The sequence below is a fragment of the Somniosus microcephalus genome, chromosome 34 (genome assembly GCF_052327205.1).
Source record: "Somniosus microcephalus isolate GS21.2 chromosome 34, FLI_Smic_1.0, whole genome shotgun sequence".
Classification (NCBI taxonomy): Eukaryota; Metazoa; Chordata; class Chondrichthyes; order Squaliformes; family Somniosidae; genus Somniosus; species Somniosus microcephalus.
The window spans coordinates 17,480,774-17,507,811 of record NC_141020.1 but is presented as its reverse complement, the minus strand read 5'-3'; the positions used below and the strand labels follow the sequence as shown (position 1 = coordinate 17,507,811).

The window sequence follows — 27,038 nt, the reverse complement described above, 5'->3', positions numbered from 1 at the left end:
CATAGAGTAATACAGCACGGATAGAGGCCCTTCGGCCCATCGTGTCCGCGCCGGCCATCAAGCCCTGTCTAATCTAATCCCATATTCCAGCATTTGGCCCGTAGCCTTGTATGCTATGGCATTTCAAGTGCACATCCAAATGCTTCTTAAATGTTGTGAGGGTTTCTGCCTCCACAACCCTTTCAGGCAGTGAGTTCCAGACTCCAACCACCCTCTGGGTGAAAAAGTTCTTTCTCAAATCCCCTCTAAACCTCCCGCCCTTTACCTTGAATCTATGCCCCCTAGTTATCGACCCCTCTACTAAGGGAAAAAGCTCCTCAGCATCCATCCTATCTATGCCCCTCATAATTTTGTACACCTCAATCATGTCCCCCCTCAGCCTCCTCAGCTCCAAGGAAAACAAACCCAACCTGCCCAGTCTCTCTTCATAGCTGAAGCGCTCCAGCCCTGGTAACATCCTGGTGAACCTCCTCTGCACCCTCTCTAACGCGATCACATCCTTCCTGTAGTGTGGCGACCAGAACTGCACACAGTATTCCAGCTGTGGCCTAACCAGTGTTTTATACAGCTCCATCATAACCTCCTTGCTCTTATATTCAATGCCTCGGCTAATGAAGGCAAGTATCCCATATGCCTTTTTTACCACCTTATCCACCTGTTCCGCCGCCTTCAGGGATCTGTGTACTTGCACACCCAGATCCCTCTGACCCTCCGTCTTGCCTAGGGTCTTTCCATTCATTGTGTATTCCTTTGCCTTGTTAGTCCCCCCAAAGTGCATCACCTCGCACTTTTCCGGGTTAAATTCCATTTGCCACTGTTCCGCCCATCTGACCAACCCATCTATATCGTCCTGCAGACTGAGGCTACCCTCCTCGCTATTTACCACCCTACCAATTTTTGTATCATCCGCGAACTTACTGATCATACCCTTTACATTCATATCCAAGTCATTAATGTAGACCACAAACAGCAAGGGACCCAGCACCAATCCCTGTGGTACCCCACTGGCCACAGGCTTCCAGTCACAAAAACAACCTTCGACCATCACCCTCTGCCTTCTGCCACTAAGCCAGTTTTGTATCCAATGTGCCAAGGCACCCTGGATTCCATGGGCTCTTACCTTCTTGACCAGTCTCCTGTGCGGGACTTTATCGAAGGCCTTACTGAAATCCATGTATACCACATCCACTGCGTTACCCTCATCCACACACCTAGTCACCCCCTCAAAAAATTCAATCAAATTAGTCAGACATGATCTTCCCTTGACAAAGCCATGTTGACTATCCCTGATTAATCCTTGCCTCTCCAAGTGGAGACACATTTTGTCCCTCAGGATTTTTTCCAATAATTTTCCTACCACTGATGTTAGGCTCACTGGCCTGTAGTTCCCCGGTTTTTCCCTACTACCCTTCTTGAATAATGGTACTACATTAGCGGTTCTCCAGTCCTCTGGCACATCCCCTGTGGCCAGAGAGGTCCTGAATATATGTGTTAGAGCCCCCGCAATCTCCTCCTTTGCCTCACACAGCAGCCTGGGATACATTTCATCCGGGCCTGGGGATTTATCCATTTTTAGGCCAGCTAAAACCGCCAATACCTCCCCCCGCTCGATGTTAATATGTTCGAGCATATCACAGTCCCCCCGCCCTATTTCTATGTCTACATCGTCCTTCTCCATAGTGAAAACAGACGCAAAAAATTCATTCAGAACCCCTCCTACATCTTCCGGCTCCACACACAGATTGCCACTTTTGTCCCTAATGGGCCCTATTTTTTCCCTAGTTATCCTCTTACCCTTAATATACTTATAAAACATCTTCGGATTTTCCTTTATTTTGCTTGCCAGTGTTATTTCATGGCCCCTCCTTGATCTCCTAATTTCTTTTTTAAGTATCCCCCTGCACTTTTTGTACTCCTCTAGGGCTTCCTCCGTCTTTAGCCTTTTGTATCTACCAAAAGCCCTCCTTTTTTTCCTAATCCATTCCCGTATATCCCCTGACATCCAAGGTTCCCTGTGGTTTTTGGAACCACCCTTGACCTTTACGGGAACATGTTGCCATTGTATGTTCTCAATCTCCCTTCTGAAAGCCTCCCATTGCTCCGATGCGGATTTTCCTACAAGTAGCTGATCCCAGTCCATTTTGGCCAGATCCTGCCTTATCCTATTAAAATCGGCCTTCCCCCAATTTAGAACCTTTATTTCCGGCCCATCCCTGTCCTTTTCCATGGCCACCTTAAATCTTACCATATTATGGTCACTATCACCAAAGTGCTCACCTACTAGCACTTTTTCCACTTGGCCGGCCACATTCCCGAGAATTAGGTCCAGTACCGCCCCCTCTCTTGTAGGACTTTCTACATGCTGGCTCAAAAAGCTCTCCTGGATGCACTTTAAGAATTCTACACCCTCTGAGCCTTTCACACTCTGACTATCCCAGTTAATATTGGGGAAGTAGTGGGGAAAATGCTAGAGTCCATTATAAAAGATGCACTTGGAAAACAGTGACAGGATCGGCCAAAGTCAACATGCATTTACGAAAGGTAAATCATGCTTGACTAATCTACTGGAAATTTTTGAGGATGTAACTGGTAGAATAGATGAGGGATAACCAGTGGATATGGTGTATTAGGACTTTCAGAAGGCTTTCGACAAGGTCCCGCATAAGAGTCTAGCGTGCAAAGTTAAAGCACATGGGATTGGGGGTAAGGTACTGACTTGGATAGAGAACTGGTTGGCAGACAGGAAGCAAAGAGTTGGAATAAACGGGTCTTTTTCCGAGTGGAAGGCAGTGACTAGTGGGGTACCGCAGGGATTGATGCTAGGACTCCAGTTATTCACAATATATATTAATGATCTAGACGAATGAACCAGATGTAATATCTCCAAGTTTGCAGACAACACAAAGCTGGGTGGGCGTGTGTGCCGCGAGGAGGATGCAGAGAAACTCCAGTACGATTTGGACAGGTTGGGTGATATGGCAGATGCAGTATAATGTGGATAAATGCGAGGTTATCCACTTTGGTGGCAAAAACTGGAAGGCAGATTATTATCTGAAAGGCAATAGATTGGGAAAAGGGGAAGTGCAACGAGACCTGGGTGTCCTTGTGCACCAGTCGCTGAAGGTAAGCATGCAGGTGCAGCAGGCGGTTAAGAAGGCAAATGGTATGCTGGCCTTCATAGCGAGAGGATTCGAGTACAGGAGCAAGGATGTCTTGCTGCAGTTGCACAGGGCCTTGGTGAGACCACACCTTGAGTATTGTGTGCAGTTTTGGTCACCTTATCTGAGGAAGGATGTTCTTGCCATGGAGGGAGTGCAGCGAAGATTCATCAGACTGATACCTGGGATGGCAGGAATGATGTATGAAGAGAGATTGGGTCGATTAGGGTTATATTCGCTAGAGTTTAGAAGAATGAGAGGGGATCTCATTGAAACTTATAAAATTCTAACCGGACTAGACAGACTAGATGCAGGAAGGATGTTCCCGATGGTTGGGGAGTCCAGAACCAGGGGTCACAGTCTAAGGATAAGGGGTAAGCCATTTAGGACTGAGATGAGGAGGAATTTCTTCACCCAGAGAGTGGTGAACCTGTGGAATTCTCTACCACAGAAAACAGATGAGGCCAATTCATTAAATATATTCAAGAAGGAGTTAGATATATTTCTTGAGGCTAAAGGGATCAAGGGATATGGGGAGAAGGCAGGGACAGGGTACTGAATTTGGATGATCAGCCATGATCGCATTGAATGGCGGAGCAGGCTTGAAGGGCCGAATGGCCTACTGCTGCTGCTATCTTCTATGTTTCTATGTTTCTCGATGCATTGCAACAAATCTCACTTCATATCTATTGCATTTGCTCCATTAAAGTGCATGGACACAGAGCCTTCTGTGGAGCACGGAAAAGAAAAACTAGAGGATTGGGGCAAATGCACTGAAGTTCCCCTTTAAAAACATTTCTACAAGTGCATTTATGAACTGAAAAAATTAAATCGCAAAAGTCCTCAAAGATCCATTTAATGTTCATTCTTTTTTAGATTCATAGAAACTTACAGCACAGAAGGAGGCCATTCGGCCCGTCGCGCCTGTGCTGGCTCTCTGAAATTAATTGTAGAATTAATTTGTAGCCAACACCCATTTCAGAACGTGTTAAATTACCGTGCCCCAATAAATGCTGGTGTACACACCCTCCTCCCCACCCCGATGGGAATCCGCCCTTACACCAGCTTCCAGCAGCACGGATTATATGGTTTACAAATAGTAAATCTTTATTAATCCAGATCACTGGATTAAAATGACACGATCAGCTATCATCTGTAATCCATCACATCCTACTTCCCCACACCCCGCCCCCCCGCCTGGTAAATACTTAAAACTCAAATTCCACCGCAGGAAAACAGACGATATTGGGAAAGGAAAATGAAGTTGGGGCCTACCTTGGTTTCCTTTTGATCCAGCTGGAACAGGTTGGAAAATGCCAAAGGCCATGAAAGAGAGCACACAACATTTAGTCAACTGCAGGCTTTCCCCCTCCCCGCCCACCCAAGAGAATTCATATACAACCTACAGCACATATGCTATTACACAAAACTACAGTGCCAGGCAAGTATGAGGAATAATTCCTACTAAGGGGACATCAGCAATGCTCCTGCTAGGGTGCAGCGCGCCTGGCCGCGCAGTAATCTGAAAGGTCCCGCGCAGGCTGCTCACCGGCTTTTACATTGCAAGTACTGCGCATGCGCAGAAATTTAAAGGGACCACGCATTAAAAGAAACCGGCCGTGCAGAAAGCGCAGCTTACAGGGAACGTTGGACATCAGGTCTGTGCATTTCGGGAAACAAATTTACTAAGATATCATGAGAAGAGTTTATTTTGTCAGGCTTATTTAAAGATCCTAATTCTTCAAATCACATGAGCTAAACTACAGCAGGAAACTGCCCAAAAGTAGAATGCAGATAGTTTCCTCAGTTGTCCAGTAGATGCATTGCAACAAATCTCACTTCATATCTATTGCATTTGCTCCATTAAAGTGCATGGACACAGAGCCTTCTGTGGAGCACGGAAAAGAAAAACTACAGAGGATTGGGGCAAGTGCATTGAAGTTCCCCTTTAAAAACATTGACAAGTGCATTTATGAACTGAAAAAATAAAATCGCAAAAGTCCTTAGAGATCCATTTAATGTTCTTTTTTTTAAAAGATTTATAGAAACTTACAGCACAGAAGGAGGCCATTCGGCCCGTCGCGCCTGTGCCGGGTCTTTGAAAGAGCAGTCGTGCGTATTCCGGTTTATTGTCCGTAACCCTGCAAGTTCCTCATCCTCAAGAACCCGTCTAACTCCCTTTTAAAATTATCGATGGAATCAGCTCCCACCACCTTTTCAGGTCGAGCGTTCCAGATCCAGACAACTCAAATCTTTGGTTATAATGTAAAGTATTTGTCCCTCCAGGTTCAAATAACAAATCAAAAAGAGTGGCGAGACTGAAGAACATCATTCTCCATGATTAGTTTTGTGATAATAGCTGTTATTTAGCAGCCAATACATGATACATTAATACATGAAGTATACCTGACAGAAAGACAGCAATATATCTCGTAGATAATAAAACACCGCTTAGAATCATAGAATAGTACAGCACAGCAAGAAATTAGGAAAGCAAATGGTATGTCGGCCTTTATTGCAAGAGGATTTGAGTATAAGAGTAAAGACGTCTTACTGCAATTATACAGGGCCCTGGTGAGACCACACCCGGAGTATTGTGTACAGTTCTGGTCTCCTTACCTAAGGAAGGATATACTTGCCATAGAGGGAGTGCAACGAAGGTTCACCAGACTGGTTCCTGGGATGGGGGGATTGTCCTATGAGGAGAGATTGAGTAGACTAGGCCTATATTCTCTAGAGTTTAGAAGAATGAGAGGTGATCTCATTGAAACATACAAAATTCTTACAGGGCTTGGCAGGGTAGATGCAGGGAGGATGTTTCCCCTGGCTGGGGAGTCTAGAACCAGGGGTCACAGTCTCAGAATAAGGGGTCGGCCATTTAGGACTGAGATGAGGAGAAATTTCTTCACTCGGAGGGTGGTGAATCTTTGGAATTCTCTACCCCAGAGGGCTGTGGAGGCTCAGTCATTGAGTATATTCAAGACAGAGATCGATAGATTTTTGAATATTAAGGGAATCAAGGAATAGTTCAGGAAAGTGATGAGGTAAAAGATCAGCCATGATCTTATTGAAGGGCGGAGCAGGCTCGAGGGGCCAAATGGCCGACTCCTGCTCCTATTTTTTATGTTCTTATGTAAGGAGGCCATTCTTACATGACTACACTGCTAACACCAGCTTATATAGCAGATTGGTACCTTTGCTTCCTGTAAAAAGGAAAAAAAAAATAAACCAACATGCTTGAATGTTGCACCAATGCTTTGGATCTCTCTCAAATTATTCCCAGCATAGCAGGCAATTTAAAACCGAAGTTTGGGAGGGGAAAATTTAAAGGTGTCTCACTGAAGGTTAGAATACTAACAGTGCATTCTGTGAAAATATCATGCACCTGCCATCAACGTTCCGCTAAGCTGAGCGGTCTGCAGGTCCCGTGCAGGCCGCTTAACGGCTTGTCAGTGGGAGATTTCACGCATGCACAAATTTTGAATGGGCCGCGCAGCCCAAAATATAAATTAGGGGGCACATTGCCCGATCATTCCTCGAGTTTTATTGAAATCCGAGCGACAGCACTGCTCCAAGGTTAACCCGAGCTATAAAAAAGGAATTCTTAGAACAAGTCACTTACTTTTCCCACTGAAAAATATAATACTTTTAGGCTTCTTCACACTAACTTTGTCGGATATCTGGAAATAAAGTGAAAATTTACCAGCCTGGTCTCGGCACAGACATTCAGTAGTTGCGGAACAGACACAACCCAGGAAATCGGACATATGGAGCAAGCAAACATCAAATGCAAAGCAAATATAAAACTGCACTTTAGTCTCCCTACCTGCTCGGTAGAGGCACCACTTGTTATATCCCAGCCACCCTCGCACTCAAACTACTGTGTCTCCTGGAGCAGTAATTGACCCATTTTAGGGTGCGAGAGAGAGAGGTGGATGCTGAGAGGATGTTTCCCCTAGTGGGGGAATCTAGAACTAGGGGGCAGAGTTTCAGAATAACGGATCGCCCATTTAAGACGGAGATGAGGAGGAATTTCTTCTCTCAGGGGGTCGTGAATCTTTGGAATTCTCTACTCTGGAGCACTGTGGAGGCGGAGTCACTGAATATATTCAAAGTGGAGATTGGCAGACACTTGAACTACAGGGGAAGTCAAGGGTTATGGGGAGAGAGCGGGAAAGTGGTGTGGAGGCCAAGATTGGATCAGCCATGATCTTATTGAATGGCGGAGCAGGCTCGAGGGGCCAATTGGCCTACTCCTGCTATGTTCTTATGAGGTCTGCCTCCCAACACTCATGGATTGCAGAAGTGTGACCGCAAGTATCAAGCAAGGGCATCAAAGGCGGATAAAGACTCAGCAGTCGGATGGATGCAGCCCCTGGGAGTCGACGACACGAGACTCCAGACCCCATGAAATCTCATGGTTTCAGGCCAAGGAAATGTCCTGCTGATGGCGATCTACTGCCTGCCTCCATGTTAAACATCCCTAGAGGAGGTTCTGAGGGAAGCAAAGGCACAGAACGTACTCTAGGTTTATTTCCCCACGTTAAGGTGCACATACTAAAAAGCACTAGACCTGAAATCCATTTAATGATCATTTGGTTACAATGTAAAAATATTCCTCCCTCCAGATTCAAACAACAAATCAGAGTGAGGAGACTGAAAATCATCATTCTCCGAGATTAGTCTTGTGAGAATAATAGCTATATTTAGCAGCCAACATCAGTGGGAAATCTAGGGTTGTGATCCTTTGTAATTCTCTACCCCAAAGGGCTGTGGATGCTCAGTCGGTAAATATATTCAAGGCGGTGATTAGTAGATTTTTGGACTCTAGGGAAATCAAGGGATATGGCGATAGTGCGGGAAAGTGGAGTTGATGTAGAAGATCAGCCATGACCTTATTGAATGGCGGAGCAGGCTCGAGGGGGCGAATGGTCAACTCCTGCTCCTATTTCTTGTATTCTTAAGCCTCGGGAGGGAGCACAATGGCCCAGTGCATTGGTGCGCCATGGCAGAGGCTGGGGGCTTTCAATCCTGTGCTGCTTGGCATCCGTAATTTTGAGAACAAGGTACAGGAAACTTGCCGATATCCGGCACCGACGGGACCGAGCTGTTGCCGTCCCATCAAAACTGCCGTACAAACCAGCGCTAATGTTGAAACATACGGAGCTTTTCAGCTCCGTGTGAATCAACAAACCCTGTTGCTTAGCAACAGCTTCAAAACAGTCCGCGCAGCTTAAAAGCGTCTCTGTAGCTAAGCAACAGCTTCAGCCAGACGCTTGCAGAGCCTGACTGGAAAAAAAAAGCAACGAGAAGTAAAAGAACTTATAGGAAACGGCTCCTGAATTCTGCCGGTAGATAGAGCTTTCCGGACATTTAACCTCCGGTTAAACGAAAGTTTCCTGTACTGCTAAGTAGACGCCTGCTGCCTCCACAAGAGATACATCTCAGAGAAAAAAAAAATATTAAATACAAACCTGGTGGAATATCTCTTCTGTAATGGCTGGAGGAGCACTGAAGAAGTGCAGCATGTTGTTGGGCTTCTGAATTCGATTTTTGGCAGCTTGTTTCAGATTTGTGAAGCGGTTGTTTCGGTTGTTTGAGTAATCCTTGAAACTACAAGAGCCCTCTTCTAACTCAAACGACTGGCCAGGAACGATTACCTTCTGTTTCGATACACTGCGGAGGGTTGGAAAACAATCCTCAACAACACATTCACAAATATCGGGCAAAATTACTGGGTCCAAGAACCACAGACGCCACAGTTTTCTTACCACACGTTTATATGCTGGTCAAACAGAAAGTTTTCGGTGTTTAGGCATGTGAGGGCCCGGTCTACTGCAAATCCATCCCCCATCTCCACCATGGCAGCTCCAGGTTTGCTTTTCAAGAATTTAACCTGCAGATACAGATTTATAGTCTTTAATGCACAGTTGAAATGTGCTTCTTTTTTTTAAAAAAAGGCCGAAAATTGGAACTCTGATGGTACAGTGATGCAATTTCTCACGCTACACCACACCTTGGGAGGGGAGAAGTCAGAAAAACATCAGGAAATTTGAGGACAAATTCGGACTTCAGGGTTCTCCCGACAGTTGGCCAACAATTATCCATCAACCATCAGTAAAACAGATGATGTGGTTGTGTAATAAAAACAGAAAACGCTGTAAACACTCAGCGGGACAGGCAGCATCTGTGGAGTGAGAAACATAAGAAATAGGAGCAGGAGTAGGCCATACGGCCCCTCGGGCCTGCTCCGCCATTCAATAGGATCATGGCTGATCCGAATCTAGACTCACGTCCACTTCCCTGCCCTCTCCCTGTAACCCCTAATTCCCTTATCTGCTAGGAAACTGTCTATCTCCATTTTAAATTTATTTAATGTCGCAGCTTCCGCAGCTCTCTGGGGTAGCAAATTCCATAGATTTACTACCCTCTGAGTGAAGAAGTTTCACCTCATCTCAGTTTTGATAAAGACTGTCAGGTCATCGACCCGAAACGTTAACTCTGTTTCTCTCTCCACAGATGCTGCCTGACCTGCTGAGTATCTCCAGCATTTTCTGTTTTTATTTCAGATTTCCAGCATCTGCAGTATTTTGCTTTTGTATTCTGTGGTTGTGCATCTCATTTCTGTTTGTAGGATCTTGCTGTGTGCAAATTGGCTGCCACATTTTCCCCAACTACATCCAGCAATAACTACATCTCAAAAGCAATGTTCCCCCATATTTTTTGTGTGCGCACACGGCCCCTTTAAGGGGCTGCATGGCCCAATCACAGATTCGTACACGCGAGAAATTTATCAGAAAAGCCAGTCCCGGGGTTGCGCGGCCACGCAGCTTAGAGGGAACGTTGTTCAAAAGTACATCTATATCTATCACAAATATGCCCAAGATCATAGATAGGATCAATAACTTAGCTTATATGATTCCATGGCAGTTTTCTGCACTTGTGGATCGAGATGTCACAGCAGTGCAATTTTGAGACTCACTGTAAAGTCTCCCAAACTAATAATGGAACAAAAGGAGGTGGCTATAAACTCAAAAGAGCAAGCCACAACCAATTTCAGACTTTCAAAAAGCCATCGTGATAGACAAGTCGAGACAAACATACCTTATGCACATTGCCATAAAGACAGAAGATGCTGAACACTTTGTCTGGGTTCATCTTCTTCATATCTAGCCCATAAACAATCAGCACTGGACTATCAGCCAGAGGACCGTAATCGGCATGGAGTGGAGGTGGTGGCGGTGGAGCTCCATATTGAGGGGTGTAGCGCCGTGAAGGTGGACCTCTACGAGGACCTCCCACTAGAGGTGGCGGTGGTGGAGGACCCATTCCCCTGCCTTCGTAATGATGTGGAGGAGCATAGTCATCATCTTCATCGTAAAAGCCGTGGTACGATGGAGGGTAGCCACGACCTGGCCAAAGCGAAACAAATACATGGTCAGAAACACGACTGAAGTAAGCAAAAGAATATGCCAGTTTAGGATAAAAACTGAGCTGGTGGTCTTGCCCCTGTTGGGCGATATGACTGGTTCTTGGGAACCACATGATCACTACTGCGCATCAGCTTGGCTCAGTGGCAGTAATCGCGCCTCAGTCAGGTGGTCACGGGTTCAAGCCCCACTCCAGGAGCCGAGCACATAATCTAGACCAATATTTAGTACAAGAAACTCTTTTTTATCCGGCACCGACGGGGTGCCGGTTTATCAAAAAGTCCGGATTACAGAGAGGTATAGTAAAAGGTACGAGAGCCCCGTACACGGCCACAGGTCCAGGCTTCCCTGTTGCATACCAACAGGTGCAGGAACCCCGGCCACAGATCCAGGCTTCCCTGTTGCATAGCAACAGGTGCAGGAACCCCAGCCACAGACCTAGCGTCCCTGTTGCATAGCAACAGGTGCAGCAACCCCGGTTACACGGCCACAGATCCAGGAACGGCCACTAATATGAAGTCAAACTTACCTGAACCTACTCCTGAATTTTGCCGGTTAACAGAGATTTCCGGTTATTTCAGGTGCCGGTAAATCGAGAGTTTCCTGTACTGAGGGATGTGCTTCATTGTCAGAGGTGCTTATGTTAAACATGTGCAGGTAGAAGTAAAACATCCCATGGCACTTTTTCAACAAAAAGCAGGGAGCTCTCATAGGCAACATTTACCTCTCAACCAATCAACTGGTCATTTACCTTGCTGCTATTTGTGGGACCTTACTGTGCGTACACTGGCTGCCTCGTTTCTCTATGCAACATTAAAAGGCAATTAATTGGCTGCAAAGTGTTTTGGGGCGATTGAAAAAACGCACGTCCTTTCTTTTACATTTGATCATCCGCACCCTCTTCTGACAACTTGTATTTATATAGCGCCTTCAATGTAGTAAAACGTCCCAAGGTGCTTCACAGCGATATCAAAAGACAAATAATTTGACACCGAGCGACATAAGGAGAGCAGGTGACCAAAAGCTTGGTCAAAGAGGTAGGTTTTAAGGAGCTTCATAAAGGAGGAGAGGTAGAGAGGCGGAGAGGCTTATGGAGGGAATTCCAGAGCTTAGGGCCTAGGCAGCTGAAGGCACGGCCGCCAATGGTGGAGCGATTAAAATCAGGGATGCTCAAGAGGGCAGAATTAGAGGAGCGCAGATATCTCGGGGGGGTTGTGGGGCTGGAGGAGATTACAGAGATAGGGAGGGGCGAGGCCATGGAGGGATTTGAAAACAAGGATGAGAATTTTGAAATCGAGGCATTGCTTAACCGGGAGCCAATATAGGTCAGCGAGCACAGGGGTGACGGGTGAACGGGACTTGGTGCGAGTTAGGACACAGGCGGCCGAGTTTTGGATCATCTCAAGTTTACGTAGGGTAGAATGTGGGAGGCCAGCCAGGAGTGCATTGGAATAGTCAAGTCTAGAGGTAACAAAGGCGGGGATGAGGGTTTCAGCAGCGGATGAGCTGAGGCAAAGACGGAGATGGATCCCCAAGCATGTGCTTAGCTACACCAATCTGATCAGAGAATCATAGACCACAACAGAGGATAGTCGTTATGGTCCCACACCAAAAACTGGGCATTTAGGTTGAAATAACTAACCATTTAAAAGTTGCAAGTGAAAATCTGAACCAACTTCAAGCATTTAAAAATCAAATTCTAATGGAGGTTTTAACTCAGTTGAAGGCCAGGCCATCGTCAAACTCTGAATAGCCCCTGCGACAACATTTATGAGGGACCGCGGAAGTTATCTAATTCAGAGGCAGACTCGATTGTCCAAAAAAAAGGCACTCCAATATATGCATAATGAAGAAAGTTTAACACAAGGGTGTTAGTAATCTTTTAACATGCTATTTTTGGCAGGCATCGAGTAGAGACCAGGCACTATGCCTGGGGAAGCTGCTCTTATGGGCCTGTTTGTGACAAGTTTAGATAGCCACTGACTCTTAGGCACTTGGCACAATGCAGGGAGAAAATACACAGTAGAAAATAACCCACTGCAGTTCTTTATGGTTTATTACATCGCTTTAAAGAAAAGTATACTGGGACTACAAGAAAGTCCTTCTGACAAAAAACACTCAAAACACTCTCGGGTAGCACTTGCGCCTGAGTCAGAAGGTTGTGGGTTGGAGTCCCCACTCCAGAGACTTGAGCACAAAAATCTAGGCTGACACTTCAGTGCAGTGCTGAGGGAGTGCTGCACTGTTGGAGATGCCGCCTTACAGATGAGATGTTAAACCGAGGCCCCGTCTGCTCTCTCAGGTGGACGTATTATTTCGAAGAGGAGCAGGGGAGTTATTCCCAGTGTTCTGGCCAATATTTATCCCTCACCCAACATCACAAAAAACAGATTATCTGGTCATTATCACATTGCTGTTTGTGGGAGCTTGCTTTGTGCAAATGTTTCCTACATTACAACAGTGGCTACACTTCAAAAACACTTCAAAAGCACTTCAATGGCTGACAAGCGCTTTGGGATGTCCTGAGGTCGTGAAAGGCGCTATAGAAATGCTAGTCTTTCTTTTTTTTCACATCCACTGCCAGTGGTGCAGCAGTGTGTGATAGGGCCAGTGAAGTCTTTTTTTGCCTTTTCAGGTGGAGGGTTAAAGGGAAGCATTAAGGCAAGAAAGGACTCGTCAGTCAGTTTTCGATCTTTCTGTGAAATGACTCCTACAATGGCCATGGGGTTTTCTCCATTAAGCAGCTAAGTGATACAGATCACACGTTTGATCCCTGCTCCGTGATGAGATAGCATATTCTATCCAATCTCCACCCCACGGAAACTGGCCTTACATACAGGAAACTTTCGATTAACCGGCCCCTAAATAACCGGAACGCCCTATCCACCGGCAAAATTCAGGAGTTGGTTCAGGTAACTTTTTTTAAACTTTTAGTTACTTTTTTTTTAACTCTATTTGTTGCTTTGCAAGGGTGTAGCTGAAGCTGTAGCTAAGCTAGAGACGCTTGCAACTTGGGCTGATTGTTTTGAAGCTGTGGGTTTGTTGCTTTATACGGAGCGCTGAGCTCCGTATCTTTTACTATAGCGTTCGGTTATCCAGAATTGTTGATGAACCGGCAACACGTCGGTCCCGTCCGTGCTGGATACCAGAAAGTTTCCTGTATATGGTACAGCCGACAACAGTAGCAGGCTGTGCAATGAAGCAATATCACACACACAAGACTTTCCCCTGCAAATATTCTGCCAAGTCCTCAGGATAGCCAACACCCAGAGAGCTAAAAATGGAGATTCCAGTAACTGTTAACTTTTTAAGGCTACACCAATCATTTGAAAGATGAACAATTTCAGAGCATTGTGGGCCTCCGTTTGAAAAGAGAAGCTGGGAGTTTTATAATGATTGCACAGGTTTAAAAGATTTTAAGTGGCACTGAGCTATTGATACAGCACATTATTCCATGGAGTGGTAGGGCTGTTATGCGAGATTTCATCCAATGAGGTTAGTACGTCTACCCACTCTTGACAATGATACAAGCAATTCCATGTTTTGATTGTGACTATTCAGTACAGTACAGATTTTATTCCTTTCCTGGTGAAGTCGGGCAAAATTAGAATGAATGTCTGGGACTCAAACTCACAAGCCTCTGGACTAGAATCTAAAGCAATCATATGTGCTGGGTATGCACACATTTTTAAATTCAAGACGGAGAGAGCGATCGATCGAGTGCATTACGCGCTTGAACTGGAGCAACAAAAAGACAGAACACTGTCCTGACACAGGGATTTTCCTCGTGTACGATCAGAGCAGGTCATTACTCACCAAAGCCAGATGGAGCATCGCCAAGTAAGGCGGGCGGTCTTGAACGCTTGTTTGGAGGTTCTGGAATAGAAATAGAAAAAAGCTAACAAACAAATCACATCCGGCATGAATAAAGTATTAAAAATTGTTACGCATGAAGTCCCACTTTCAGCACTAGATTAAGTAGCTTTCCCCAAGCATAAACAGTAAACTGAGTTATCAGAAGGCAAGTTAAAAAGTATATACAATAAGACCATAGTTTGCACAAAAGAAGACAGAACTAATACATAAATGAGTCTACTTACAGCAGTGCTAGGGCACAAGGTCCAAGTGAACATTATCTTACCACTTTTATGCCTCAACAGCAACAAATGGCAGTTTGAAAGATGGCTCTCCATCAAACATACGGTTGCAAGCAGATTCGACACAGGCTTGAAACTTCAACCCTGCATCATACGTTTTACAGTAAATGAACACCATAGAAACAAAAGATTACAATTAGAAAGAATTCTCTACACATCATAGTTCTTTATTTGCATTTTAAAAGCTTACAGCACACAAGAGGCGATTACAGAAGAAACGCATTTTTAACATTTGAAAGGCTGCAGGTCAGAGCGTGAGAAGTGACTTAAGAAAAGCTGTTCTTCTGTATCTGAGCCCTCAAGTAGCAGCAACCCCAACCCGCTGTTGGTTCTTTTGGAAGTTTGTGTATACATTTCCCGCACTGGTGTCCATTGTATAAAAAGTGAGCAGTGTCTACATTTTTTAAAAAACTAACTAGTGACAATAGCTTATGCAAATGTAACTATTCCCACACAGTAAACACTGTGGGCCATGTTTCAGAACAGGTTCCAGGGAGTAAAATACAATTTGAAACTTGATCCGTACATGAATACATGGAATGATAATGTATCTGCATTGCTAGTTGACTTTTTTTTTTCTTTTTTTTTAAGATAAGGCATCAGGATTAGCTCCAACATTTGCCGCTTTTTAATGATCAAACTTGGCCAGTGACCATATCTGCAATAAGCTTGTTGAATTCAAGTTCAGCCAAACCTAAACGACCAGATCAGTTTAGAAAACACCATTGGAGAGGCTTCCAAGTGGGTGAGCCGAGTCCACAGGGTCAATCTCCTGTCTGTACTCGGTTTATTTCAACTGGGGCAGTGGCAGGGGGCAATTAAGCTTCAGCATCCTTTGGGGAGCAGGAAGAATATTAGTCGGGGGGGGGGGGTCTCACTCCCCATGGCTTTCCCACAACCTCTGCTGGAAACGCACGGACATCGGGCGAGGACAAGGGTCAGGCTTGGCAACTGTGACGCCCAGGCAGTTGAGTAGCCTGCTGACATTCACTGTAGCCTTCAAGACTCACACGTGAATAGCTGCTTGGGAAAGATACTCAAGTACACGCCAGCGTGCAGCTCAGGCAAACACAGAGCTGGGGAGCAGAGAAAATTGGAAGGAGAAACATATACCTCAACAAATAAGCATCTCCCTCCTAGATTTACCAAAGTTCAAGGGCCCACGAGGGAGAAATTTAAAGAATTTTAAGTTATTAAAGATGAGCCACTACTCCTACTATCTAAATATCTTGTATAAATATAATTGAGGTAAATAAGTAACAAATCTCGACATCACATTAAATCAACATTCCCATGAGGACATGTTATTAAAATGGGTTTAGCATTTCTTCACATCTATCTGCAGTCTGCTGCTCCCCAACCTCCAATATCCCTTTAGATGACTTACAGGGTGGGGTGGGGGGGTGGAAAAGGACACCATGTCTACTCAGTGGAGCCTATGTTCTCCATTCCATGGGAGTGCGCAGCACCATCAGGGCTCGAGAAATACACTTCTGTTAAGCCAGTTCTATATTGGGGTCCACATGCCCAGAACTGTTTGGCTGAACTATGGAATTCAGCTCAGGCATTCCATGGCCACTGCTGCACACCAGTCTGTGTAGTTTAAAAGAGGCTAGATAATTTCTTAAAGCATCTTACAAGGCAGAAAATACTCAGAGGGCTAAACGGGGATTACCAATGCATAGTTAAGAGCCGCTAACAGTTTGGTATTTCAGAAATGGAATCCAGAGCGGTTGATACATTACATATATAGTTTCCAAGTGCCAACTTGTTGCGAGGTCCTCCCCCTCAGTTTGGTCTTGCAAGATACTTTTGAAAATTATGTAGTCCCATTTAAAACAATAAGGGCAACTAAATGCTCAAGAAAGAAATCCCTCGGAAAAAATTGCCGAGAGAAATGATCCCAGAGATCAATCAGGATGCTGTTTATTTATCAGAACAGCTCGAGACATGCAAATGCCACTGGAAAGAGAAATACCCACATTTGACAGAAAAAGATCACCCCCCCTCTGCCCATACGTGACCATGGTATAAATGAATGTGCACGGTAGATTGAATATGTACAAGCTGAGGCAGCTCTTGGAACAGTGCAGTTTATAGTGAAAATCTGGTAGAGCATTCGGGATTGAGGTGGCAGTCACTGTTCAAAGTGTGTATAGACGGACAGAGCTGCAACATAAAACCCACCACTAGTGACACCGTGGGATTGGAATGAAGACGTGCATCTACTTCTGCGCAGCTTGCGATGGAAGCACCATGTCACCTTGTTTCTCTTATGTAATGTTATCTTTGGATGCACAATACACATGCAGACAGAAGCGTTCCCATTCCCAGAATCTGAGCTACATAAGGTTTGCTGAAATTAGGCTGAAATGGGAAGGGCAAAGGCCATATAAATATACTGCATTTCTCAACAGAGCATAGATTTGGAAAGATTAATTTTAAGCCAGCTTGTATGTCAACAAGGTTGAAAGAGTCACCATTACTAGTCATAAAGACGAGGCTTCTCAACAAACTACAGGCGCCTGGAAACATTACGAGATCCATGCGCCACTTTTCCATGCCTCCCTGAAAAAAAAACTTCGCCACTGGCATCAATGACCCTCCAGTACCCTGCCCTGGTGACCTTTCTATGTAAGAATCCTGAAAGTGATCATTTTTCCCTTGCAGGAGATTAGAATGGAAAGAAAAAACCCAGACCAGTCCTCACCAGATACCTTGACACATCCAAATGGGCTCACAGGAATCTTGCCCATTCCCCAGCATGGGAATACTAAACAGTAGCACTCCCACTACCCTGGCTACATTAACCCAACTCAGCAAGGATCAAACCCGGGATCTTCTCAGTCAGTAGGTTGTGTGTGACGTGCTACTGAGAGTGGGAGAATTTGGACGACGCACACATTATTATAGGGGTCATTCATCTTCCCATCATCCCTACCACCTGTTCTCTTTCCCCTGGCATCATCCCATGGAAGCACAGGAGATGCAACAAGTGCCCATTCACCACTGGCCAGGACCTCAAACACTCCTTCCGGAGAAACAGCGATGTACACGTACTTCCTCCAACCCAGTATGCTGCTCTACATTGGGGAAACAGTGTAGATTAAGCCAGCACTTGCTGAACAATCCCGCTCTGTCCGCAAGTGCAACCGAACTTCCTGTCCTTCTCCATTTCAATTCACCAGCCCACTCTTGTCTATGACCATCTCCATTATTCCAATAAAGGTCAACACAAGCTCAAGGAACAGCACCATATCTTTCTACTAAGCACCCCGCTGGCTTAATATTGACTAACAATTCCAGATCTTAACTACAGCTCCCATTATCTCTCTAGCAATAGGTGCTGGCATATGGAATGGTTGGGGGAGGGAGGAGAGTTAGAGGTCGGCGCTTGGGCTGGGAACCTGCCAACGGAACACAGTGTTGGCAGGGACTGCACCCTTGGCGTCGACCTGTTTTTTCCCCCCTACCAGGATCCTGGGCTACCGGAGTCTGTTTTGCTTTAAAGAAAGAAAAGACTTGCTTTTCTAGAGCCTTTCATGACCACCAGACTTCCCAAAGTGCTTTACAGCCAAGGAAGTACTTTTTGAAATGTAATTACTGTTGTAATGTAGGAAATGCAGCAGCCAATTTGTGCACAGCAAGCTCCCACAAACAGCAATGTGGTAATGACCAGATAATCTGTTTTAGTGATGTTGATTGAGGGATAAATATTGACCAGGACACCAGGGGGGGAACTCCCCTGCTCTTCTTTGAAATAGTGTCATGGGATCTTTAACGTCCAGCTGAGAGGACAGACGGGGCCTCGCTTGAACGTCTCATCTGAAAGATGGCACCTCAGACAGTGCAGCACTCCCTCATGGGAGCGTCAGCCTAGGTTTTTGTGCTCAAGCCTCTGGAATGGGGCTTAAACCCACAACCTTCTGACTCAGAGGCGAGGGTGCCACCCAGACACGGCTTTGCCAGTTTTTAATGCTGCCCTTCAACATGTCTATCCCCCCCACCCTCACACTTTAGTTATTCCCACTCTCCCATTTTTGATTTTCCTCATTATGACACCCATTGCCTCATGCTTATACCACTTCACTATCACTTATTTGCCACATAAGCACGTTGCATGTCATTCTATTTCTTTTCCTACGTGTGCGTCTTGTGTTCCGGCCACAATCTGTCTCCTTTTTAAATGCTATTCCTCTGACAAAGAGTGAAAGCCTGAAAAATTTGCTTGTTCTCTCCACAGATGCTTCCTGCTGCCGGATATTTTTTGTGCTATTTAAATGGGCACTGTGGCACTGTTTTACACAAATACACAATGTTTCCTATGTTACAAGTGACTACACTTCAAAAAGTACTTGATTGGTTGTAAAGCGCTTTGGGGCATTCTGAGGTCGTGAAAGGCGGTACAGAAATGCAAGTCTTTCTTTCAAGTTTTAATAGCATATGCAAGTGTCGACACTTTGGCTTAAAATTAACATCCAGAAAAATAGTAGCCAGCTGTTGTATTGAGGGCAGAATTGTTGTTTAATGCACCCTACTTTCACATGGACATTTAAATGGGACTTTCAAACCTTGGTTCTCAAACTACATTGCATAAATAGGGTGACATGCTGCCCCATGCGCCACACAGAAAGTTTACAAAAAAAAATTAAACCCAGACAAAAAAAAAGGAAGACAGGGTTTTATAAAAAGTTCCGACCGTTCAGTTCTTTTAATGTTTAGTTGCCCTTGAGCTCTCCTCACATACCCTTAGCACTGACTGTACCTGCTCACAGATGATAACAGAATGGACTTCTCCTGCAGAAGTGACTGGTTCTCTGGCTGTAGAATGGTCTGCCCAGTGGAAGGAACTGGTATCCTTCACAGATTCTGTATGATTGGAGTATTTAGTGCAAAAATAGCATTCTGTACAGGTGGAAAAACTTGAGAGTCTCAGTGCACGCCGGGTAGAGTGAGAAAGTGTCACTTTTTTTGTTGTTGCAGCTAACAGGGAAAAGAAGGCTTTGTAGATGAATGATTTCAGTGTCTTCAACTTGTTAGAGGTTGGTGAGGTAGGTTATAATGTAAAAGAGGGCATATTTGAGGTGAATTATTCAGGTATTTCATGGTCTCGACAGCTTGACGAGCATCCTCATTCATTGTGTTTTCTTGTGAGTACATGGTGATCACATGGATTATCTTTCTCCCCCTCTCCTTTTGCACAGTGCTAGCTATGTGACAACTTGTGCGTGCAGTCCACGTCCAGCGACGGTAACGCTCATCGTTAATAAGTGTATATACAAATCTTGTATTGTAGTCAGTGAATAGAGGCTGTTGAGAAAAAGCTGAAGGTTCGCTGTACGAAAAGGATAAGCTTCCAGCAACCTTCGATTTCTGGTTAACACACTGGGAATGGCTGGCACGTAGTAAAAATCCAAGATTCAGCACAACAATTAATGGAAACAAACCAGAAACCATACTGGGGCCTCGTTTCCAATTGCGGGGAGCTTTTCAGTAAAGGAATACAGGACCTAAAATATTAAAAAGGGACACTACGGCTGTGCCACAAACATCTACCGTCCGAGTTTGTGGTGACCGATTAAAGCTCATAACCTCAAACAGAACACAATAGCGGTTTAATCCCCATTTAGATTAGTCTTCCCAAGCTCTAGATTGCCGGAATTACCAGTGGATTCAAATTAAAGAGCAGTGTCAACAAGGTGATCCAACCCCAGAGTATACGTGGCACACCCCTCTCTGCAGAGAAATGTTCAACGTTCCTACGGAATTAATGTGATGATTTTGTTCACTGAATGAATCAATCTCGATGGGCAGATTTTTTTAAAAATGAATTAAACACCACTGTATGATCAGTACTATTGTGGGGACATGGAGGGGAGGAGAGCAAGAGGGGAAAAATAGTAAGAAACTGAATTTCCTCATTCACTTCCTCAGGCATAGTAACAAAGGACAGACATGAAAATAGCATTATACATACATTAATTTGTAGATTATATTTTCACCATGTAAGGTTCTTGAAAATGACTGTCAATGTGTTAAGTGTGAACACAGTAACATAAAAATATTGCAGCTGTGTGCAGAGCATTTACACTCGGAATAGCAATGAGGTGACTGGTTAATGCTCAGACAAATTAACAGCTAATTTTGGACAGGAACCGGGAACCGTGAGGAAATCCCTGCCCAGATTTGGTGTAAAGAAGCATTTGAAGAACTGAGGTGACATTATTCACAGACCCACAAAATGAACTCCCTCACTTCACAGCACACGTGAACTGTTAAAAACCACAGACAGTAGCCAGGCTGCTAGTCGCAAAATACCTCTACATACAATAACCACATTGAGGTGGGTTAGATATCGTGTCATTTTGTAATGTTCAACTGCAGAGGACTGAGAAACTTATTAATTAGTCTCAGATCAGCAGATATGTCAGTGATCCCCAAGAGCAGCAAGTCTGGCTGGTCCTGTGCAAATCACAAATGCAAAAGAAATATCACACCAGAGTTACTGGCTGTCATTTTAGGATTGCAGTAAGCTATCCAATAGCTTTACAACACAGAATATTGGCAGGTATATGACAGACTCATAACAAGAGCCAACTTTTTTTTTTTTTAAAATATTCATTCACGGGATGTGGTGTCGCTGGGAAAGCCAGCATTTATTGCCCATCCCTAATTGCCCTTGCGAAGGTGGTGAGCCACCTTCTTGACAACTGAGTGACTTGCTAGGTCATTTCAGAGGGAAGTAAAGAGCCAATCACATTGCTGTGGGTCTGGAGTCACATATAGGCCAGACCGGGTAAGGGTGGCAGATTTCCTTCCCTAAAGGACATTAGTGAACCAGATGGGTTTTTACGACAATCCGGTAGTTTCATGGCCACTGTTACTGATACAGGAAACTTTGTGCTATCCGGCACCGACGGGACCGAGCTGTTGCCGTCCCATCAAAACTGCCGGACAAACCAGCGCTAATGTCGAAACATACGGAGATTTTGAGCTCCGTATCTGGCAACAAACCCTGTTGCTTAGCAACAGCTTCTAAACAGTCGGCCGTACTCTCTGTAGCTTAGCAACAGCTTCAGCGAGACCTTACAGAGCTTGACTGTTAAGAAAAAAGCAACAAAAAGAAAAAAAAACTAACGAAACGGCTCCTGATTTTTGCCGGTGGCTCGAGCTTACCAGATATTTAGCCTCCGGCTAACACAAAGTTTCCTGTACTAGCTTCCAGATTTATTTAATTAACGATTTCATTTCCCCAGCTGCTGGGGTGGGATTTGAACACAAGTTGAATTGAAATCAATGTAATATGTCAAACTTCATGAAGTGGTTTTGAGTCTTTTTAAACAGCAAACTAGTGGCAAGGTTAATAGCCAGTGCATTGCATTAAAGCCCATTCTGAAGACTAAATTTGTAACTGCGTCAGTTAATCGAAGGGTAAATCAACAGTTTATTGGGTAAATGTATTAGAGATATTTTGTAATGCATTCCCACACAGTAAAATATTTAGGTTTTCATGAAGTCATAACTTCATCACACGTATTGATTAGATCAAAAATTCACAACCACATTGTGGACCCAGTGAGGTGTGTTAATAAATAAGAGCTAGAAACTGCAGGAGTCAAATCATTGCAGAACATAAAACCAAATTCACTCAGCAGTTAGCCTGAATCTATTACATGAGGTGCTCAATTCCGCCCCACCCCACAATAGCAGCATTCTGAGTGCAGTGTTGTCACTAGGGTTTCAGTCGAACATAGTGAGTGTGAAATGTTTGTACAATCCCACTTTTAACGGTGAAAAACACCCACTACAATCCTGCCCTGCCGAACTTGGGTGGCATCTACAGAACTTTATAAGCTGCACATTAGTGTGAGGTATTGGTGGCAGTCGTGACGAGAGATATTTGAGGTTATGAATTTAAGTGTCACGCTACAAGCCTGTTAGCACAATATTAAAAAGGTACAGGAAACTGTGTGCTATCCGGCACCGACGGGACCGCGCTGTTGCCGTTCCCTCAAAACTGCCGGACAAACCAGCGTTAATGCTGAAGCATACGGAGCTGCAAAGCTCCGTATCTGGCAACAAACACTGTTGCTTAGCAACAGCTTCTAAACAGTCGGCCGTACCTTGGAAGCGTCTCTCGCTTAGCAACAGCTTCAGAGAGACTTCGCAGAGCCTGACTGTTGAAAAAAAAAAGCCACGAGAAGAAAAAAAACCTAACAAAACGGCTCCTGATTTTTGCCGGCGGCTCGAGCTTGCCGGACATTTAGCCTCCGGATAACACAAAGTTTCCTGGATATTGGTTTGAGTATGATTTTGATAGTGCATCAGCACCAATAAATGATCCCTAGTGACAACACCCAAGGGAGCAAACAATATTGTGTATTTGCATATGGTTCATAGCTGGGTGGGCCACTGCAAGTGCTGTACAAGTAGTTCAAAATCCACATCAGTGCAATGTCATTAAATTCACTTTAAATACTGTTTATTTGTGAAGACTCAAGTGATAAAAATTTGAAAGGAAGCATAAACTGCAGTTAGTGTGGGTGTCCGAGTGCTTGAATGACTGCTACATTATCACCTTGCTCACACCAATCCTAAACTACATACCCCAAACGTGGCAGGACTGGGTAACCCCATTCCCAACATCGAGCAGACCACCAATATTGCTCTTAAACCAGGGTGCTGGAAGCTTAGCTGAGTGTAGATTTAAGATTTAACCTTTGACCACCAACCACAATTGAAGAGTTTAGGGCCCAGGTTGGAAAAATCTTTGCCCAATGCAGTGCTAATTAAATATTAAACTGCAGAACAGGGGGCAAGAAACAGTTACATTAAATGTGCATGTGGAACAAAGATACAGCGTTACTTACTGCTCAATCTAATACTAGGTGACTATAGCTGACCGGTATGAATCTAAATTACTATAGTATTATATTCCAGGACTGAAAGAAATGAGATAGGACAACCAATCAGGCGGCTTCTGATGTCTCAGGAGGAAAATGCATTGCCTCATGTGAATCTGCGCCCGAGACCAGGAAGGCTGAAGTTTCGATAGCTGATTTGTGCTGAGTTAGTCCTCAGCCAGGGCTCAAAAATTACAGCTGGCAAACAATGTTCCCTCTAATTTTTATTTTAGGTGCGCGGTCCCTTTAACTGGCTGTGCGGCCCATTCAAATTTTCGTGCACGCGCAGTTTCTTCAATATAAAAGCTGGTGAGCAGCCTCCAGACCGCTGCAGGGCCGCGCAGCTTAGCGGGGATGTTGCTGGCAACCGCGAGTTAGAAAACCGGTAAAAAGGCCAGTCGCATTCCTGATCACTAACCGGTATGTACAGAAAGGGTGAGAAAAGATGGTCAGGCCCATTGATGCTCAGTTATCTAGCTGCATGGCGCAGCCGTGTGCTGAACCCTCCCCAACTACTAGTAATACTAATCCCTAGGCAAGGCAAAACAAACATCTCAGGAGAACCATTGCCAACCCCAGTGAAGCTCCAATCGGGGTTATTTGAAGACAATCGCAAGTGTCAGCTGTGGCTCAGTGGGCAGCACACTCACCTCTGGGTCAGAAGGTTGTGGGTTCAAGTCCCACTCCAGGGACTTGCGCACATAAAGTTAGGCTGACACTCCCAGTGCAGTGCTGAGGGAGCGCTGCACTGTTGGAGGTGCCGTCTTTCGGATGAGACATTAAACCGAGGCCCTGTCTGCTCTCTCAGGTGGACGTAAAAGATCCCACGGCACTATTTCGAAGAGGAGCAGGGGAGTTCTCCCCGGTGTCCTGGGGCCAATATTTATCCCTCAACCAACATAACAAAAACAGATTATCTGGTCATTTTCACATTGCTGTTTGTGGGAGCTTGCTGTGCGCAAATTGGCTGCCGCGTTTCCCACATTACAAGTGACTCTGCTTCAAAAGTACGTCATTGGCTGTGAAGCGCTTTGGGACATCCAGTGGTCGTGAAAGGCGCTATATAAATGCAAGTCTTTCTTTTCTTTCTTTAATGTTTAACTAACACACACGTCTGTGTCTTGGCAAGACCACACCAACTGTGTACAGTTTTTGTCTCCTTTCCTAATGAAGGATATACTTGCCTTAGAGGGAGTGCAACGATGGTTCACTCGACTGATTCCTGGGTTTGGAGGGGGGGCTGTCCTATCAGGAGATCGAGTAGACTAGGCCAATATTCCCTAGAATTTAGAATGAGTGGTGATCTCATTGAAAAACATAAAATCCTTAAGGGGTGGACAGGGCAGATGCTGAAGAGTCCAGAACCAGGGGTCACAGTCTCAGAATAAGGGGTCAGCCATTTAGGACTGCGATGAGGAGAAATTTCTTCAAAGGGTTGTGAATCTTTGGAATTCTCACCCCCAGGAGAGCTGTGGATGCTCAGTCGTTGAGTATATTCAAAACAGAGATCGATAGATTCTTGGGCGCTAAGGGAATCAAGGGATATGGGGAGAATGCGGGAAGGTGGAAGATCAACAGTTGAGGTATAAGATTGCCATCTTATTGAATGGCAGAGCAGGCTTGAAACGCCGAATGGCCTACTCCTGCTTCTTACGTTCTTATGTTCATGCTGCTATGAGTCTTTACTTTCTAAAAAGAAAACCTTTTAAAAAATCCGTGTCTGAGCCCTAGCTCCCTATGTGCCAGAGTGTTTTCATTTGCCCAGCTATCCAGGGCAATCCACAGTGCGCCCAGGGCTCCGAGAACCTAATCTAGTTTTACTTGGCTACTGCTTTTTTTACCCACTATCACAGCATTCTCCTTATCTTCAGAAGACAGTAGAATTATACTAGACTTGGATAGAGAACTGGTTGGCAGACAGGAAGCAAAGAGTTGGAATAAACGGGTCTTTTTCTGAGTGGCGGGCAGTGACTAGTGGGGTACCGCAGGGGTCGGTCCTAGGACCCCAGCTATTCACAATATATATTAATGATCTAGACGAGGGAACTAGATGTAATATCTCCAAGTTTGCAGACGACACAAAGTTGGGTGGGCGTGTGTGCTGTGAGGAGGATACCGAGAAACTCCAGTATGATTTGGACAGGTTGGGTGATTGGGCAGATGCAGTATAATGTGGATAAATGCGAGGTTATCCACTTTGGTGGCAAAAACAGGAAGGCAGATTATCTGAACGGCAATAGACTGGGAGAAGGGGAAGTGCAACGAGACCTGGGTGTCCTTGTGCACCAGTCGCTGAAGGTAAGCATGCAGGTGCAGCAGGCGGTTAAAAAGGCAAATGGTTTGTTGGCCTTCGTAGCGAGAGGGTTCGAGTACAGGAACAAGGATGTCTTGCTGCAGTTGTACAGGGCCTTGGTGAAACCACACCTCGAGTATTGTGTGCAGTTTTGGTCACCTTATCTGAGGAAGGATGTTCTTGACATGGAAGGAGTGCAGCGAAGATTCACCAGACTGATACCTGGGATGGCAGGAATGACGTATGAGGAGAGATTGGGTCGATTGGGCTTATACTCGCTGGAGTTTAGAAGAATGAGAGGGGATCTCATTGAAACTTATAAAATTCTAACAGGATTAGACAGACTAGATGCAGGAAGGATGTTCCCGATGGCGGGGGAGTTCAAAACCAGGGGTCACAGTCTAAAGATAAGGGGTAAGCCATTTAGGACAGAGATGAGGAGGAATTTCTTCACCCAGAGAGAGGTGAACCTGTGGAATTCTCTACCACAGAAGAGAGTTGAGGCCAAGTCATTAAATATATTCAAGAAGGAGTTAGATATATTGCTTAAGGCTAAAGGGATCAAGGGATATGGGGAGAAGGCAGGGACAGGGTACTGAGTTGGGATGATCAGCCATGATCTCATTGAATGGCGGAGCAGGCTCGAGGGGCCGAATGGCCTACTCCTGCTCCTATCTTCTATGTTTCTATCCACAGTGCGCCCAGGGCTCGGAGAACCTAATCTAGTTTTACTTGGCTACTGGTTTTATTACACACCATCACAGCGTTCTCCTTATCTTCAGAAGACAGTAGAATTATACTAGCTTTTAAACTTGGCCTTTTACCTGACAAACAAGTTGTAAAAGAGAAAGTTAATAAATGAGACCTTGAGTGAAGCTGATCTTTAACCCTTAAACTACCTTGACAGAACTGAAGAACCCCACAGCATGCTTCAAAAAACGCATCACTTTTGCCATAGCTTCAATGTCTTCTCCCTCAAGAACTTGCCACGTCTCTGGAAGCACTGTCGTGCACCCATACAAACCTATACCTGCTCCTGATCATTTTTCGGCTAGAAAGTATACACACGAGAAGGACGGGCACTGGCTCAGCTAGCC

At 44.9% G+C, this 27,038-nt stretch overlaps 1 protein-coding gene across 25 annotated transcripts in view; it reads right to left on the bottom strand.

Annotated features, from left to right (window-relative positions):
* The window catches only part of LOC147096834 (heterogeneous nuclear ribonucleoprotein L-like), a 69,102-nt gene that overhangs the window by 25,086 nt on the left and 16,978 nt on the right, over positions 1 to 27,038 (bottom strand). For 16 of the 25 annotated variants that reach the window (XM_085973501.1, XM_085973485.1, XM_085973489.1 and 13 more), the window contains exons 7-12: positions 14,405 to 14,464; positions 10,263 to 10,570; positions 8,930 to 9,054; positions 8,633 to 8,834; positions 6,781 to 6,838; positions 4,434 to 4,454 (exon numbers count right to left, since the gene is read on the bottom strand). In XM_085973501.1, coding sequence (XP_085829627.1) covers positions 4,434 to 4,454; positions 6,781 to 6,838; positions 8,633 to 8,834; positions 8,930 to 9,054; positions 10,263 to 10,570; positions 14,405 to 14,464 — 774 coding nt within the window. The remainder of the gene's footprint in view (positions 1 to 4,433; positions 4,455 to 6,780; positions 6,839 to 8,632; positions 8,835 to 8,929; positions 9,055 to 10,262; positions 10,571 to 14,404; positions 14,465 to 27,038) is intronic. The other 9 variants (XM_085973486.1, XM_085973491.1, XM_085973498.1 and 6 more) reach the window with 1 other exon arrangement.